The sequence below is a fragment of the Chaetura pelagica genome, unplaced genomic scaffold, assembly GCF_000747805.2.
Source record: "Chaetura pelagica isolate M959 unplaced genomic scaffold, ChaPel_1.0 scaffold216, whole genome shotgun sequence".
NCBI classification, from domain to species: domain Eukaryota; kingdom Metazoa; phylum Chordata; class Aves; order Apodiformes; family Apodidae; genus Chaetura; species Chaetura pelagica.
The window spans coordinates 596934-616517 of record NW_009953597.1 but is presented as its reverse complement, the minus strand read 5'-3'; the positions used below and the strand labels follow the sequence as shown (position 1 = coordinate 616517).

The window sequence follows — 19584 nt, the reverse complement described above, 5'->3', positions numbered from 1 at the left end:
CACACACACAACATCGCCTCAGTGTGCAATCTGTTCCTGACAGTGAGCATTCAATAACTTGAACACAAGGGAGTGTTATCCCTGAACTAAATTCAAGTGCTTTTAGTCTCATATGAGTGTTTTAATGATTCATATCATCCTCCTAGGCTGCGTATTGTGTAGCGTTACAAATTCATTAAACAAATGGGGGTTATGAAACTTCCTAGTCTATCTAGCAGTACCTGTAGCTGTTTTATGACATTGAAGATTCCGGGGACAGATGAACTTTTTTAGTGTTCCTGCTTTTCCATGAAAATGTTCAGACTTTTTTTCAGCCAGTTAATTAAAAAAAAAAAAAAAAGTGGGACCCACTATTCCTGTTTAACAGCAACCAGAATTGAGACCTTTGCTTTATTCCCTACATCACTACCTCTGTTACTGTTTTTAAGAATTTCTTGAGGCAATCTGTGTAATGAAACCAGTTTACAAAACTTTTAATTTTACAGTCATAGTACCCTTGAATTAGGGTACAAAAGAATGTTTATCTGATACCAGATTGGCATTATTTTGGGTCCTAGAATAGAGATTTTATTTTAAAAGTCTACTTGGGGTTTTGATAGTTGCACAAACTGATAGGCATACTAGCAGCAGCCAGCCAAAGCTGTCATGCTATTGCAGCATTAATTCAAAGTGGATCCCTGCGAGAGCTCGACTTAGGATATAAGCTGAGATGAGCTCTTAGCTACTCAACTGGATCCTAAGGGTAAGTGGCAAATTAAAAATTCATTATTCATTTTAATTGAGGATGATTATCAGTGTTATAGGAGACACACTTCAAAGTTCTTCAGTTCCCAGTGCAAAAGAAGGCAATGCTGAGAAAAACTAGAGTCTCTCCTGAGAAAAGAGAGACAAATGAAAGAACTAAAGAGCCTGTAGGAAGCAGACACTGCTGAGCACTGTGGATAATTTCCACTCAGCAGGCCAAATTCACAGCTGGTGAATGTTGAGCACGGTGCATGGAGTTTTTAGATGCAACCCTACCAGCACCGAACTTGACCCTAAGTAAGAGTTTTTTGTCAGTATTGTAGTTTGAGAACTCCAAATATTACATGGAAATATCTGAAAAAGGCAGGACTGACTCATCAGCTGATGATAGACCCCTGCAGGTCTGTGCTATGCTGATTTATACTATCTAGGTTGCAATGTTCAGTTTTCTGTATCCAGTTATGATTTAAGCAGCTCCTAACCCACTGGTACAGTACATGTTTAAACTATCATAGCCTTTGGAGAGTGCGTCTTGTGAGGTGTCTACTGAAATCTAAAATAAGAAATTACAGTAAAGAGGGAAAAAAAAATGGGGGGTTGGGGGGGGGGGGGGGTGTGGAAAAAAAAAATAAAAATTAAGAAGCCCAGCAGAGTAGCCAAAACTATAAACAGAAAAGGTAATTTGCTGTTCTGAAAGTTGTGAGTTGAAGTCCCAAGTTTATGAGAGAGGTGTATAGTTTATACACTGTTGCTCGTACCTTCCCAGCCTGTTTTGCTGATGGAAAAGGGCTTTTGCAGCCTTGCTGTCTGCCCAGTCCTTCTGTCAGGACTGTTCAGTTCTTCTTTAGCTACTGTTCAGCTTCAGTGAAAGGAAGCAGGCGCCTCAGACACTTGGGTTCCCACAGGCTTTGAAAAAGAGGCTGCTCAGCAGGTGAAGGAGACAAAAAACCTCAAGGAATGGCAGAAGCCATAATCAGGGCCCACCACCAAAAGGTGGTGACTGTTGGCCAATCACTCTGAGCAGACCAGACCCTCATACATGTTCATGGTGCCTGTTACCCAGCCAGCCAGGGGCCAGAGGGACAGGGACACCAGAGGTCAGAGGCAAGTGGTGTTTGACATGTCTGTAGGAAACCAGGATGTATTTGTTGCACTAACTGTGGTATAGCTTACTTCACTGTTCACTGGATCATCCACACAGAGTCAAGTCTTTTTGTTCTCTGTAATTGTAGGTAAGCCAAGTTTAAAAGCCATTTATTTTGCTAAAAGAGCACTGATCTCTCATGGTCCTCCTCATCCCTATCTTTTCTATGTCCTGTATTCCACATCTCACCTTGCAGCTGCTATTTTTCCCTGATAGCTTCATTTAATTCTGTCAGCAACAGTGAAATCCCTCGTTACGCTTCAGGACAGTTCCCGCCAGTATTTGCAAATGTCCTCAACAGTCTAATTTATAACTACCAAGCCACAAGCCCAGGAGCACGTTCTATATATTTGGAGGGGTCGGTGGAGCCAGGGGGTTGAAACTAGATAATCTTTTAGGTCCCTTCCAACCCAAACCATTCTATTATTCTATTTTTACTTACTCTGTTACCATGCCCTCTTGCACGTTGTACAGCCTCCATTTCACCCATAGTACCTGTACACCTTTATGTTATGTTTTTGTTGCATGATCTAATCACAGGCATTGAGGCCAACTTGTCTGAGAAGCTGTGTGTCGCAGACCATAAAAATGCATACTCAGTATTTCTTTCAAGAAACCCTCAGTTTTTTCTCTAAATGGGAACAAATCTTTTTTGACAGACAGTTCTTCAGCTTCCTGATGTACCTTTTTTGGCTTCTTCTGGTCACCTCCAACTACACATTTGACTATTTTTCTGCACTGCTGCATTGCAAAATCTCAAGTAATTTATCTCCCATCCAGCTGGCGCCTTTCAGGTCCCACAAGTAAGGGTGGGGGGCACCTTTCAGGCACCAACAGCTGTAGCAGAAAAGGCAGTGTTCCCACCTGCTGCAAGGCATGGAGCCAGCCCAACCTCTCCAGCCACACCAACCAACAGTGTCTACATTTCCTTTTCACCCCTAGGAATGGACAAGACTTCACAGCTAGAATAGTTGAGAAGTACAGAAAACCAGTCATATATATGCAGGAAATAAATTAAATATAAGTAGTCATTACAGCATATGACTTGTTTGAATATTTCTGATTTTTCAAGACTTCATTATAATTATTGGCTATTTTCTTGATTGAGTGTTATTTCTCATCTTTTACTGTGGACGTTTTTTGTTTTGTTTTTGTTTTTTAATGAAATATAGCATTTGTACCAGAAGTTTCTGCTTTCCTGAAAATTTTCAAGGCATCAATACTGGAAACCTTCAACTTTAGGAATAAACTATCTAATGTACATGCCTTCATGACACAGTGAATGCTGGAGTTCAGACACTGGGACATAATATTTTCTGTGGGCCATGTTTCCTAGACAGAGGCAATCTGCCAGGATGTGCTGTGGCTTTCAGATTCCCTGTGGCATCAGGTCGTCATTGCGTGTGGTAGGAGGTAGAGCTCTAATATGATAAACCCAGTATATGGACAAAAGGGGAGCAGCAGAGCACCTAGTCTACATTTGTATTTGCATACTGTGGCAGATAATCTTCACAAATCCAGCAGTTTACAGCTGTAGTTATTATAATGATAGTGGTGTAGTATCATGAAGGCTTAGTAATTCTTTCTGTTGGAATTATTAATTTTTATTCAACAGTTCAGTAGTTAGTAGTTGTAAAATAAAACGTGGCAGACTTTGATTCTTACACCTGAGTAAGCAACATCATCTCTTGTTTTCCTTTTCATAAGGCAAACCTTCCAAACCTGCTTTTGCTTGCATAAAATGGAGGCTGACAACATTTCAAGCAGAGATGCAGTTCAGATTGAGGTCACAAAAACTGAACTGTCTTTTATAGTCCTTGCAGCCCATCCAAACAGGATTCCTAGTTGTGTCTGTGCAGCTTCCCAGTGTAAGGGGACCCTTGAAATCTCTGATACAGGATTTTTGAAAGCAAAATGAACGAAAGTAAAAACTTCATTCTTAGAGTAACTGTGGTGGCCTCTTGTAGCCTGGAGAACAGGAGTGACGTGCTGAGCATCATCCCAGCAGGATACCTCCATAGGGTTGAGGCCACAGCCCCTGCATCAAGGCCATAGGTCTCCTCCTACTGTATGTAACTGTTTAGTTTCTTTCCTCCTTATCCGTTTCTGTTCTACTAAAAGAATTAATCTGTTGAATTTGGTTGCCAGCACTGCTTCAGAGCTGGAAAGTCTCACAGAAATGCAGCATATTTTGGGTACCGCACAGTACCTTTGCCGTGACAGGACAGATTTATATGAGATGTCAGTACCTTATTCCCAGTGGTTTAAGAACTTACTGCATGGGATTTGCTGAGGTCTGTACTGATTTTAACTTCATTAGTGAAAAGATGTTAAAATCTGAAAGTGTTAGAAAAAAAGGCTATGTTTTTTAAACCCTTTCAGTGTGATGTTCTTTGCCTGCATTGGATCTTCTGTCTCTGGACTACATAAGAAGCCAAGACAAACTCATGCTTATTTTCCTTTCTGCATCATGTCCGCTCTGCCCACCCAGCGTATGCTAAACCTGCATAAAGCTCTTGCCAGGGTCTCCAGCACTGAGTGTAAGAAAACAGCCTCCTCTGCTGTTTATGCTGAATGAGCAGTCTCCTCCTCCCCTGAGACCCAGTGTATCCTTTCCATCACACACTCAGCCTTGCCTGGCATGCGGTGCAGTGCTTCACGTCTGGTTTGCACCTGATTCCTCTTTGGATGTCAGCCTTCAGAGCAGCTGCTTGCTGCGGTTGCCCTGGGCCTTCACATATCTAGGTGGGATTTAATGTCAGTTCAGCGTAATCACAAGTACATAACAAAAAGATGTATGGGGGTAAAACACAGGATGCTATCCCTGCAAAGTCCTGAAGAGTTTACCAGCCCTTCAGTCCTGAGGTAGATACATACATGGTAGGAAAAGGAGTGGAGCATATGATCTTTGCAGTCGTATCAAGTGCATTTTGAGGTCAGTGAAATAAAAAGGTCTTATTTTCAGATTGTTGGCATCACATCACCTTATCTGATTCAAAAAATGTCTATGCAGTAATACTAAAGTTTTTTAGGTATTTATTGTAAGCATGTTTTTTATGGCAAGAGTGTGAATACTTCCAGCTTTAGTAACAAAGAGTAAGGCTGGGAGAGCTGGCCTAGGAAGCACAACAGAGAAGAAGTCCAACCAGTGGATGCAGAGAGCAAAATCCTTCCCCATTAAGGCTGTAGAATTGTAAATGAAGTTACACTGAAGTTTTAGAGATGAGACATAAATGTTCCTCTGACCACACCTCAGTTCTTTCTGGTTAAGTCCTTCCAGGAGCATAAATGAGAAAACATATAGCTTAAGCCTAATATCTGTTGTCAGGTTTATCATGGCTAAGGATGTTTCCAGAAAGATGATATTGTTAAAACTGTACTTTAAATAGAATAACATTAGGGTATGCACCTGAAATTTGATCTTCCAAATAAAGCTGAGGTTTACTGGCTACTCTTGGCTAAAGAAATGCAAATAAACCTTTGTTGATCCTTTAAAAAAAATATCTGTTTGAATTCATCAACCCTTTATTCCAACATGCCCATTTATCTATAAGGTTTTTGCTATAAAGTTCAACAGCTTACCATCATGGGTTAATAATTACCTCCAGCCTTCCATAAAAGAATAATTAATAGATCCTTTACTCACTAATATCCACTGTTAGTTATCTTTATGCTTGAGTCAACTCTTCCATCAGGGAACCTAAAGATAATGTGGACCTTAAAAGAGATACCTGAAAAGATTGAATTGAGAAAGTTTTATTGTTACTAAAATGTCAGGTAAAACCTGGAACTGTTTTTTCCAGTGCCTTTCCACTCATTCTCAGCCTATTAACTGTGAGAGAAGCACAGGTATCTCTCCTTTAAATAACTCGCCTGTAGCAGTAATTGCAGGGAGCATATACGTGTTGACATTTATTATTCAGCTTTTCTGCTTGCTGGTGTTTTGAAATTCAGTCAATATTTGACCAAAGAAACAGTCTGATTTGGGACTCCAAGCACCAGGTCCATCTTCAATGTGCAAACTATTGAGGATATGAATGAGTAAATGATTACATTCCTAGTGCTTTCTACTTCCAATGCTCAGATTTGACTGATGCATTGTCACTATCCTTTCCTTTTTCAACAAACATTTTCTGCAAAATGCTAGTTCTGCCACAAGGGCTTCAATTCAGTTCTGTGACTTTGACTTTGTTCCACTGTTTAAAAGGTGTTCGCCTTAAGCAATGTCTTCAGGCTGAAGCACTGAGCTTCATTAGACGTATAGGTCTCAGAGCTGCAAAATAAGAAATCATCACATTTCTATAGCAAGTTTTATTAAGCATTTCAACTTATTGCGCTAATGAGTTTATGCTGTAAGTTTTTATGAAAATCTTTTTAATCCACTCAAGTGGCTTAAGGGACAAAGATCTACTTTTAAATGCTTCCCTGAGAAGTTTACTTCTGGGGCTCTAAAGTCAGCACTGAGTGCTTCCCTTTCCCCTTGCATCCTGCATTCCATGTTATGCAATAGTTTCTAAGGTGGGGGTCAGGCTCTTCTCCCAGGCAACAAGTGAAAGGGCTAGAGGGCATGGCCTGAAGCTGCACCAGGGGAGGTTTAGGTTGGGTATTAGGAAACACTTCCTCACAGAAAGGGTGATCAGACATTGGAATGGACTGCCCAGGGAAGTGGTGGAGTCACCGTTCCTGGATGTGTTCAAGGAAAGGCTGGATGTGGCACTTAGTGCCATGGTCTAGCCAATGTGTTGGTGTTGGTCATAGGCTGGACTTGATAATCTCAGAGGTCTTTTCCAGGCTCAATATGTCTGTGATTCTGTGATTTTGTAATTTTGGAATAACCTTAAAGTAAATAAATCCTGTATGTGAAATTTCCCCACGTCTTTCCTTCTAAACCCAGGATACTGACTCTATCTTTCACCTCTTGCTAGCATCAGTCTCTGTGTTTGTGTTCATCCAGCTAAATCAGAAATCAATCCAGCTGAAAACTAACTTGAGAAAAAAGAGAAGAGACTTGTTCCCTGTTTCCCTGATATGACTCACCCCAAGGTAACGCAAATGCCCATGACAGGATTGAACAGTCAGATTTAAGCAGCTGCACAGACATAGGGCAGACAGAAGTGATCAGGTAACCGGGGTCTACAAATGACAGTTATTTAAACACAACCCCAAAAAAACAAACAAAGAAAAAAAAACAACACACACACACACACACAAAAAAAGAAAAAACAAAACCAAAACAAACCCCACAAAATTTCCACAATGAAATATTCTGAATAGTTCCACAAGATTAATTGCTCTTTTCATGTGCAGATCCACTGTTTATTAAGCATCATTTGGATTGAATACTGAAACATTCTGCAAAAGTCATCTTTAGAAATAAATTTTTAAAAAATGAGAAAGGGAGCATTGCAAAGAAAATACTATTATTTTTAAACCCGCATTTTCCAAAGACTTTATGTTTTCAACATTTTGCTATTGCAAATCACAGTTCACTGTTTCATGCAAGCTATTTTTTATTCTTCTCTTTGCAGATCGAATTGCACAGAACATCATTAAATCTCATTTGGAGACATGTCAATATACAATGGAGGAACTACACCAGCTAGCGTGGCAGACCCACACATATGAAGAAATTAAGGTTTATCAGAGCAAGGTACAATCCTGTAATATTATTTTTCTTTGGCTTCCTATAGTTTGAAATTGTTAATAGTGTAAAGTACTTGGCAAGTATATGCTGGTGAGTTTCCTGCAGGTCAAAATACACTTTTAAATGTCTTTGAGGAGCTGGTTACTTAAAGTAAAAGAGGAACACTTCATAAGAAGAGGCAGCAGCCTTCCAGCAAGATGGGATTTTTTGCTAATGTTGAAGCTTAGGCATTGCTATGGAATCCAGCTTTCATTGTTCTGCATGTCTTCACTTTATCCAGAAATTCAGTTGAATTCACATGATCAGGATTGGAGCCTCTGTTTTAAGGATTTTAAGAAAATAAAACAACCTTAGTTTCCTTGTAAGTTTGAAAACACATCCCCTTTTAATGTGAATAACAAATATCTGTTACTTACAGATAATGACAAACTGAAAATACTCCTTAAACTGAAATTGTTTAAAACTGGTTAGAAAAATTATCTCATTGCAGTACATTATTTTTCTCCCTCTGTGATTCTCAGATCAAATTCAGATTATTTCCCACTAGCATCACTTCAGATGTAGTCCAGTCAACAGAAGTCTTTGTGCCTCTAGGGCTAGCATCACTAGCAATGATTCTTCAGTCAGATTTTGGTTGCCATATTAGCTGATCACACAAGAGACAGAAGAGACACCACAGCTTTCTCTGAAAGCTGAGGGGCTATGCAGTACTAGCAAGAATCAAAACAAACCACAGCTTCCAAAGCTGTGACACGCAAACCAAAAGTATCCCTATACATTTACACTCTTGTGAGTGCAAGGAAAATTACCAAGGAGACAAAATTCTCATGCAATCAGTGTTCAGATTGCCATGATAATATAACTTCATGTTAAGTTTCAAACTAGCGAAAATGTTCTGTTGGATAACTTGGTAGCACTGTGCCACTTCTTCCCTGAGAGTACTCTGGGATGTTTACATTGTTTGTGCCACTGTTTATCTTGCACAAAAGTCGACATTAGAATAATATTTTAACACTGGATGATGCATTCTCCCCTTTTGAAGAGACAATGTCAAAGTTCAGATCATTGGGACAACTGGCTTGTGAAAACAGGTCTCTAATGAAAAGAGTCAGGTACCTTGAGACGCAGAGATGCTGCTAGCTCTGGAGGCAGAGTCTGAGGAGAGTGCCTTTACTGCAAGACCAACTGAACAGCTTCACACACTGGTGAACCCACCTACTCACTGCCTTATTTTTCTGTGTGTGTTTTCCCGGAAGACCCGAGAAGCTCTGTGGCAGCAGTGTGCCATTCAGATCACCCATGCTATCCAATACGTGGTAGAGTTTGCGAAGCGCATAACAGGCTTCATGGAGCTGTGCCAGAATGACCAAATTCTTCTCCTTAAGTCAGGTGGGTAAATGCCAGAGGCTTGAGACTGGTTTAGCACCCAGCACATTAGAAATGTGTTCTGCTGTCTTGTTCTTTAAATCATTTTAATTTTGAAGGAGCTCTAATTTCAGACTGTTTCATTAGCTACATTAACCCTTCTGTATTTTTCCACATTAATCATGTTACTGCCTTCTGATCCTCTTCCCGCTACAGTTGGTAGTGGTTATTAAGTACACGCACACAATCATTGCAGGAGCTGCAGTCTCCAACATGACATGTGGTGGAAGGACCCTGCGAGTTGAGCTGGTCGAATCAGTCATCTGCCACCTGTAAAATCCCCACTTGTCATTAGTGAAACGAATGCAGGCCCACTGGGGCCTGCCTCTGTGGTCATCTCTAATCTTTTTAATGAGACTGCAGAAATACCCTCTAGCCAGTGCACAGGAGGGAAAATCCCTGCTGGCGCCAGTTGGGTTCAGAATAAATGAAAGTGGATTACGGCAGCATGCTCTGGCCGTGCTCTCTGTGCCTACCTGCGTGTACACATGTATGCATAAGGGCAAGGGGGGAAAGGCTTTCTTTCCCCATCATGGGACTCAATTGTTTCTGTCCTACAGAAGAATCATTACAAGATTTATCATTATTATGTAGTAACACTGCCGGACTCAGGAGGAGAAAATGGCATGATCAAGTGAATCGTGCTGGTAGTTAACTGCATTTACCCTGTCATAACAGTTTCTTCCTCCCTCTGTGTGTAAAAGGCAGGATGCTGTGTAAGGCAGCTCATTAAACCGTAAGAAGTGCTTCCTATTTCAAGACAGAGCTCTTCATTAAGGCTGAAAACTACTGTGATTCAGGGTTCTGTACACAGAGGGCTCTGGCTCATTGGGGCTGGACAGAGATAATGGGCACACGCACTAAGGGGAGGGATACGTTGGAAACACACATGCAACCTCCTGAAAAAAAACAGTCATAAAATTAGAACTATTTTTTTAAAGCTCATACTAATTTTGAAAATTCTGCAGATGCCAGAGCATCCCAGGTAGCTTCCTTGATTTGGCTAGCAAAGCTAACAATACAGAATCCCAGAGTCACAGAATCGTCATGCTTGGAAAGGACGTCTGAGATCACAGAGTCCAACCATCAACAGAAAAAAAACCAAGCAAACACAGATAAACACACACACTCCACCTACTTCTTCAGCAAAAGTTATAGCTGTATTCAACAGTACTGTCAGAGAGGTCTGTTGAGCTTCAGCACATAGATATATGTGAGATTTTATTTTCTGTTTTCCTGGTAATGCTGAATAGGAGTTAGAAAATCAGGGCTTTTCACTCAAAAGCATGTCTGGAAAATAATCTTCATATTCAGAGTTCCTCTCACAGGAAACGTGAATAGTTGGATTAATTTTTTTCCTTCATTTTCCCAAACTGTATATTTTTGCAGTTAGGAAATATTAAGGAACGGTAAGGAGAAAAAAAAAAAATATTCCTTTGGTTATACCCAAACTTGAAAGAAAAATAAGGGAATAAAAACTAAAATTCACTTTAGAGCTGTTTTTGACAGTACCTTAACTATATTTTCCCTATGAAAACACTATGATTTTCGCCTGCTCCTGACAGATTAAGCTTGGATTTATATACATGATGAATTAACCTGTTTTGTTTAGGGTTTATTTAATTAAAAAGGTTTAAATATTAAAAAGAAGTTTCAATAAATGCCTCATTTGTACGATAAAGTCTTTCCAATTGAAAATATTTGTCCAGGTCCAAATTCAGATTAAGTCCAGGCTAGCAATTTGCTGCAATGGGAGAAAAATCAACCTAAAAAAAAAGGTAGTTTGGCTGGACCAGATGTTATCCCTTTCTGTACTCAAAGCAGACAGAAATTTTGTTTTGCTAATTCAGAGTCATATCAACAAATAGGATCTATCCATGCTCATGTTTCTAATGTCCGATGCCTTCCTAAATATTTTCTTGAAATTTCCTGTATTCTGAGGTTTTGAAGTAATGTGTGGTCCTTTTGCTCTTTTTCATGTCTGATAGGCTGCTTGGAAGTGGTTTTGGTGAGAATGTGCCGTGCCTTCAACCCACTCAACAATACTGTTCTGTTTGAAGGAAAGTATGGAGGGATGCAAATGTTTAAAGCCTTGGGTATGTTGATCTTATTTTCAACCAGTTACGTTGAGCCACACAGTGATAGATTTGTCTTTCTGAAAATAGTGACCCACAAAAAAAATCTCCAGTAGATGCTGAATCCCCATAACTCAAAATCTCTAGAGTGGAACTGAAGAAGGAGGAGGGTGGCTCACCTTCTTCCTGCTGGTAGCAGTGATGGGGGATCTTCTCCAATAAAAAAGAGCAGCATGAAGTTTTTTTCAGATAAATATCTTACTCTACCATCTGAAGTTTTGATAAAATGTGAGTTTATGGCACAAGCCAAGCAGTTTATCTTCACAGTTCAGATGCCCATGAAATATCAAATCACTCTTTCTGTTGTGTCCTGCAGAAGGCAATTATAGCCCCAGCAATGAGGGAGCTAAAATGATAAACTGTTACAAAATATATACAAGGACTTACCTAAAATACTGTTTTGCCTAAAACTTTCAAGCTTGTTTAGTTTCATGTTTTGACACAATTGCTTCATTTCTTGACATGATACTGAGCGCTACCTGATATGTTAATAGCTAAATAGATGTCTTTTGCTTATCCATGAAACTGATACACTATCAGAAATGTATTCAGGACCAAACTCAAAGAGAGGTATTTGGGTATTTGCTTCAAATACATATATAAGTAATTTTTTTCTTACTTGCATATGGATAAATGTAACACTACTTTAGCAGTTTAAAGCATTTCTGAATATGTATTAATTTATTTTGGTTTTTCATTTTTTCCTACACATTTTCATAAATATTTGTGCTGTTAATTAATTAATTAAATTCTATATGTGAAAGTTATTTAGGACTCCTTATTAATACATCTCAGATTTAATGTCTGTGTAGAAATTTTTTTCAACATTAAGAAAACCCTCTTCTAAGATGTCTGTGATTTTTGTATAGGTCATGCCTCTAATTCTTGATATTTTTTGTGCTTCAATGGGAGTTTTAGTAAAACATTTTCAGGATAGGTAGACTTTTAATAGCTGATGAAAGCACTTGTTTTTAAAGTACAAGCATTCATTCACAGCTTCTTACACCAAAACAATCCACTTTTCACAGCAGGTTAAAGAGCTGGTAAATTGATTTTATCCTCTGTGTTCTGCAGGTTCTGATGATCTGGTGAATGAAGCGTTTGACTTTGCAAAGAATTTATGTTCCTTACAGTTAACTGAAGAGGAGATTGCCTTGTTTTCATCTGCTGTTCTGATATCACCAGGTAATTTTTTAATCCAAACACCACAATGATATTTTTTGTTTCATCCATGTCCACCTCTATTCCTACCCACTTGAACTGTTGTTTAAGCTGTATTAAGTAATATTATACATGCATATACCTCACTGTATTTCTAGCAGACTGTCAGCAATTACACGTACCAGAAACAGATCCATGGTTGGGGGTAACAGCCTCAAACAGGGTTATGGAGACAAGCAGTGCAGTCTAATATTTCTCCAGACCATGCACAGAGAAGCATGACACTCAGGGAGGTGCATGTTTCTTCTAGCATTTTCAGGGAGCTAAAACCTCACATTCTTAAGCAGATTGTATCGTGTGTAACTATGATGGACTTTTTCTGTAGGGATAAGAACATGAGCAGTAAAAATCTGTATGAGGTCCTGTCTGAATTTAGCTCCAGATGAGAACTGGTGATTCCAGGGGCAAAATACTCGTTTTCATTTATTCATATATTGTAGCTCTCCACAGGCAAGCATGCATCCAGTGAGTGCTAGATGTCTGACTGAAGAAAAGACATTTTGTGATTGAATTGACTCAGAAGATGGACCTAGTAGATAAACTCACAGCTTAGTGTGGGATTTTTAAACATGCCAAATTCTCACCAAGAGTAACCTCCTGAAAGGCCTTTACAAAAAATCCCGCCATTAATTATTTTTCCAACCTGTTCTGCTAAAGACTTCCTCTAGGTCAGTTTGTCCTTAAGCACATGTGTGATGGAGATTATGTTATGCAGAATTAGACTAGCACAAATGGTGTCAACCTGTTCATTCTCATCGTTAACGACACCTAATAAAAAGACTCTGCTCCTTTTATTTTCCCTTTGAGTAGTTCTTGCAGTCATCTCCTCCATCGTGAAATGGTTGAGTTGGTTGCTCTTTGTGGTGTTAGACTAGGATATTCCAGAGATAACCCTCCAAACAGCCACTATTTCCACCTCAGAGGTCCCAACTGTGCACAGGGATGAGAGTTGCATGTGTACTATCCCCGAGATGCCCCAGTCTCCTCAGGGACAGGGAATTTGCAATGTCCTGATGGGTCTATCAGCCCTCCCTTAGTCTGAAATGACCAAAGTTGCAAGCATGACAGAGATGTGCCGCCAGTGCTTGCTCTTGGTTATCATTAGTGGCCAGTTCAGCAGACTAACTCAGTGCAAAGCTGAAGACAATCTGTAAATTTGTTTGGGGTCTTGGGTGAAGAGTTCTTCTATAAGATGTTAATGGAGACTGCAGAAGATGATTTCCATGTTTTCAGCTGACTTCATTTTGAAGCCAAGTAAGGCAGGAAAGGGATGTGGGATCCTTGTTTCTCCTTTGTAACAGCTGGGTATTTTTTACTCTTCAGTTTAGTTTCTAACAGTTAGGAACAGTAAAAGTAGCAGTTGGCTGACAGAAACAATAAGATAATTTTGAAGCTGACTTCAAAGCACTTTGGATCTGGTGAGGGCATCTTATCTGTAGTGAGAAAGAGAATTCAGTAGTGCAGTTTCTGTGAATAAGTAATGTTTTTACCCAGCAGAACATACACCCATGCAAGTCATGAGTAGCCAGTTTCTCCAAGAAAATGCTGAAAATATCATTGTCAAAGGCTGTACTGAAGTCCATCTAAACGACATCCACAGCCTTTCCCTCATCCATTAAGCTTGTCAGCTTATCATCAAGGAGACAATATTAGCCAAGCACAACCTACCCAGTTCTAGCTGGGCTTTGGCCCTTCTAATTTTCTCCATAACCTCATGACATCTTTGTAGTCCCCCTGAGTGGCCTGCATCTTCTTTCAAAGGCCATAAACTTTGCTTTTTATTCCCCAAGTTCCTGGCAAAGCTCTCTGTTCAGCCAAGCCAATCTTCTTCCCTTCTAGTTCATCTTTCAGCATAGGGGTATGGCCTGCTCCTGCTTCTTTAAGATTTCCTTCTTGAAGACTGTCTAGACTTCCTGGACTCCTTTTCCCTTCAGGACTGCCTCCTAAGGGATTCTGTCAACCAGTCTCCTAAACAGGCCAAAGTCTGCCCTCTGGAAATCCAAGATGGCAGTTTTGCTAACCCCCCTCCTTACTTCTCCAAGAATCAAAAACTCCCATCACTTCATGATTGCAATGAACAAGATTACTTCCAATTGCCACAGCACCCCTGAGTCCTTTTCTGTTTGTAAGCAGCAGGTCCAGCAGACCCTAGCTGGCTCACTCAGCATCTGTGTCAGGAAGTAATTTTCCATATATTCCAGGAACCTCATAGACTGTTTCTTCTCTGCCATATTGTATTTCCAGCAGACTTCTGGGAAGTTGAAGTCCCCCATGAGAACAAGGGCAAGCAATTGAGAGATTTCTCCGAGCTGCCTAGAAACTATTTTGTCTGCCTCTTCATCCTGGTTGGGTGGTCTATAACAGACTCCCAGCATGATATCTGCCTTGTTAGCCTTCCCCTGATTTTTACCCATAAATACTCAACCATATCATCATTATCTTCAAGCTCTGGACAATCAAAATATTCCCTAACATACAGGACCACTCCACTGCATCTCTTTCCTTGCCTGTTTCTTCTGCAGAGTCTGTAGCCATTGAGTGCAGCACTCCAGCTGTGTGAGTCACCCTACCGTGTTTCTGTGACAGTAACTATACCATAGCTTCCTGCTGCACAATGGCTCCCAGCTCCTCTCTTTAGTTGCCCATGCCCGTGCATTTGTGTAAATGCACTTCAGCTGGCCTATTGATCCTACCACCTTTCTGAGGGAAGAAGCCCCAGCTCCTACCTGATGATTCTCAGGTAACTCCATAGTTTTTAACCCATCAATATCCCTTGTGTCCTTGCTATTGGATGGCTTTCCATCTTCTGCCTCCACTGAGATGGCAGACCAAAGGACCTCACTAACACACCACCCCACAAACACTGGTGTGCCAGCCCCAGGCTTATCTCAAGTGAGCCTGGTTTTATTCCCTTCCCCTTCAAATCTATTTTAAAGCCCAGTCTATGAGCCCTGCTAACTCCTGTGCAGAAATCTTCTTCCCCCTTTGAGACAGGTACCTTGTCTGTCACCAGCAGACCTGGTATCACATAAAATGAGCCATGACCAAAAAACATAAAATACTGCTGGTGACACCAGGCTTGGAGCCAGGTATTGATGCACCAGCTCTTCCTCTTTCTTCCCTCGTCATTCCCTGCAACTGGAGGAACAGAGAACACTACCTGTGCTCCTGATCCCAAGGCCTTAAAGCCTTTCTTGAATGTCATCAGACTTCTCATAGCAACTTCATCACTACCTACCTGAAAAACCAACAATGGATAAAAATCTGAGGGCAGTACCAGGGCAGGAAGCTCTTTTTGGGTCTAAGAATGCTTCTGTTACACTGCAGCATGCTCCATGACAGATAAGCGATTAAACCTGTCCTCCAAGAGCCTAAGCCTATTTTTAAGTTTATTCTTGTAACAGAAAGATAAATTTTTAAGGATTGATCTCTATGATAGATCTGTTTAGCTCAGTCTGCTGCAATAGGCCTTGACTTAACACTATTGAAAGGCATATTTTGCAATAGCATAAAATTCAGCACCTAACCTGTGAAGTCTGAATGTTTATTTGCATAGGTGCTGTGTGTGCTCTGAGCTAGTTCTGTTTCTGTGGCCACTGATGGCGTTGGATCCATTGGATTACTTTCTGGGAGCATGATTCTCTAACCTTTGCAAAAACCTTTATTTCTTTTCCTGATCATCTGTTAAATAGCTAAAGGTGTGGTTTTGTCTCTTTTCACTGTACTTGGTGATGGACACTTTTCATACACACCTTTCCACAGACAGACAAATAACAGAATCCTGCTCCTCCTGTGATGAAGTACTATTCAGCTCCAGCCTCTCTGGCATGTGTGCTCACTGAAATGATCGATTTATGTTATTTCCATGGATTATTATTAGTTACTGGGAGTAGGCTAAAGAGCTCTGAAAGGGATTTTTCTGCACTTCTCAATTTGTACATGAAGATTCATGTCTTATAATATATGTTTTTATTTCCTGTTTGAAAGCTAAAATCTATATCCAAGAATTGGCCTAGATTGAGGGAGAAAACAAGGAAGAAATATGTTTGCAGCATAGGAAAAAAGAAAGTTTAATGGTGCTTTAAACACACTGTATTAATGATTTTGGGGTTGTCTTGGTGTCTGCTACTTCTCTTTCTGTGTGTTAGTCTCCAGAAACTATAACCTGTGAGAACAGGTATCTTGAGGAAGACCTCCTGCACTTGGGGTTCGAGTTCTGCAGAACCCATATAGGTTTCCAACAACTGTGTCTATAACTGTTATTCTCTCAGATAATCTTTTATTTTGTGTTGGTTAAAGAGAGAACATTTTTAAATAATGAGAAATTTGCACTGCAAGACACTGCAACAACTCATAATTCTTTTGAATTATTAAGGAAATTCTTTTGAAGAAAGCCATTTCTTTTTATTCAAGATATGATATTTGGTCTCAAAATGTTAGCCTAGTAAATAATGAGACATAGTTAATTTTTAAATAATTATGTTCTATTATTTTCAAGGAACTGTTTTGATCTATGCGTTTATTACTTTTGTATTAAGACACTGAGGTAACATTACATGCTTTTCACCTAGCCACTAAGAAGTTAGAACATTGATTGTACCAGCACAGAATAATAAAATGGCTGGGCTTTGTGTCATTTCTTCTCTCATCTTTATTTCTAACATCCTTGTTTAAATAAAGAGATGCAGAATTGACATGGTGTTCCCGTGCACTTTGTAACTCTGAAGGCATAAAGATACGTTGTCTCTGAAACGATGTATTAATTATCATGCAGTCCTTCGTCATGGGAATTATGATTGCTGTGAATGTTTGCCAGCTTGAGACCCTGTGTTCATCCGTGAGAAAGCCCCACATCCCTGTGTTCTTGACTTTAGCTCTTGCTTTCCTTTTCCTCAGATCGAGCCTGGCTAATAGAGCCAAGGAAGGTCCAGAAGCTTCAGGAGAAGATTTACTTTGCACTTCAACATGTGATCCAGAAGAACCACCTCGATGATGAGATTTTGACAAAGGTAAACTGTTAAAATAAAGAGCCAAACACTCCTTGGTTGTGATTTATTTTGTTTTTCAGCAATTTTTCCATGTGCTGTTGCATTAATGTACGTTAAAAGAAGTACACTTTGTTGTAGCAATGTATAGGAGGAGTAAGGCTGGTTTTATTCCTGCCCTTTGTCCATTTGTTGTTCAATCCACTAATCTTTTTAACTGGTAAACTAGAATGAATGAGATTGCCTTTAAAAACACATCTCTGGATGTACCTTGTTAAATGCCTTTTTGACACTTGCCCAAAATTTCCAGGACAATTGTTTTCAGCCTCTTACAGTAAGAACAATATTTGGTTCTTTCATTGGGTAGTTTTGGTGGAGTTCAGAGTATTGTGTTCAGTTACCCAACAAGATGCTAGCAAAATTCATTTTGGAAACTGGAATTTATACTAAATTTGCCTTATCCCACTTTCTTTTTCTTTTTATTTTAATGTCTCACAGTTAATAGCCAAGATACCAACCATAACTGCACTTTGCAACTTGCACGGAGAGAAACTACAGGTATTTAAGCAATCCCATCCAGACATAGTGAACACACTGTTTCCTCCATTATACAAGGAGCTGTTCAATCCAGACTCAACTACTGGCTGCAAATGAAGGGGATAATAGAATTTTCACGTAGTCATGGAATGCGTCACTATTAAGACAAAAAGAAATGTTTTAATGAAGAACTTATTAAAAATGTCACTACTGCAACACTAGGAATGTCCTGCACTTAATAGAATTACTTTTCACCGCTACAGTCTGAAGAATGTAAATATGCAACTCTTGAGTGGGGATGTCTTTTTCTCTTTTCTTTGTTTACTTTTTGGTTTGGTTTGGTTTGGTTTTGTAACTGACAGTTAATATAAAAATATAGGACACTGGGTGTAATCTTTTTTTTCTTTTTTTTGCTTTTTTAACTGGGGAATGTTTTGGGAGACAATTGTTCCTAGAATTTTATTGTAGATATACATGAGAATAGAGCAGTACTTTGCAGTATTACTCTTGCTGTTTATTGTTCAAATATAATTTAAGAAAATTTCACTTATTAGACTTCCTATTTCTATGTTTTTAGATAGTTTAATGCATGTGGAAGTTTGTAGCTGTCTTGGAAAATATGGTGCATGTATGGAATACATATATATATATATATGTGTGCTATATACTTTTTATATATATATATATGTAGGTATTATTTGCATACATGCTGTAGCTTAAAAATCCCATGCCTACTTTTAAAGGGTGCTTGGCCCAACTGTCATGCATTTCTTATGCTCCAAGTAATGTACTAGATTTACTTCGGGCAATCAAGATTTGCTTTGCCAGTCAAAGTTAAATTATCAGCTGCCAATGTGTAATGACAGGATCACTTCTGAGATATGTGTAATGTAGTGCATGTGTGCAGTCTGGAAATGAAACATTAGGAATGTATCAGTGGTGCAAAAGCCTTGTCTGGATAATTTTAGTGGAGAAAGGAAAAGTTTTCTGGGGAATTTTCTCCCAGTTACAGGGATAGAGCATATTTGAAAGTGAACACTGTGGGACCTGATGTCAGTAAAGTATCTGAAACACGGACTAAAACGTAGACTATCCCACATGTCCTTTTTTTTTTAATTCTATACATGGTTTTATTTTTCATATACTGCTTGAAAAAGTAGTTGCAAGGCTTAGGTTGGCTTGGTTTTTTAACTCAATGAAAAGACATATAGTGAACTCCGTGAAACAATAGGAAACCTAAAATGTAGCTCTGAATAGTAATGGCAGAAGAAGAAAGAGAGGGAAGGAGGAGGAGGAACGTCAAAGCAAGTCATGTCCATGGTTACAACAGCAAATATAGCTATCCCTGTTTCTCACACAGCCACCATCTAGATGGGACTGAATTTTTTCATTACACACATACATATATGTATGTTACATACACAGGCATGTATATGCCTGTATGTATATAACTGTAGATACATACATATATAGGACTTATTTTAGATGCACTTCAGCAGGGGAGCAAGGGATTGGGACTTTCTGTCTATCTCTGACTTTATGTGCATTTGCTTGCAAAACCAAAGGCAAACACAGAAGGGAGTGGAAGATTGCTATGGACTTAATCTTGTGGATTAATGAAGTTTAATTAGCAGTTTTGATTAATGCATTTGCATTTTGCCAGAGATACAAAACTTAGACTTTTTAGCTAAGGAAGAGAAGTTCAGTTTCTGCTGTGTCTCCGTTCTTACCATCACTTTCACCCATTGT

General features: G+C 39.4%; 1 protein-coding gene across 1 annotated transcript in view; it reads left to right on the top strand.

Moving 5' to 3' along the window:
* RORB (RAR-related orphan receptor B) overlaps positions 1 to 18285 on the top strand; it is a gene marked incomplete at its 5' end in the record, with an annotated part of 35474 nt that extends 17189 nt beyond the window's left edge. Inside the window, 6 exons of the mRNA XM_009999795.1 lie at positions 7417 to 7538; positions 8789 to 8921; positions 10946 to 11053; positions 12167 to 12277; positions 17210 to 17322; positions 17797 to 18285. Coding sequence (XP_009998097.1) covers positions 7417 to 7538; positions 8789 to 8921; positions 10946 to 11053; positions 12167 to 12277; positions 17210 to 17322; positions 17797 to 17952 — 743 coding nt within the window. The remainder of the gene's footprint in view (positions 1 to 7416; positions 7539 to 8788; positions 8922 to 10945; positions 11054 to 12166; positions 12278 to 17209; positions 17323 to 17796) is intronic.
* Positions 18286 to 19584: the final 1299 nt, after the last annotated feature.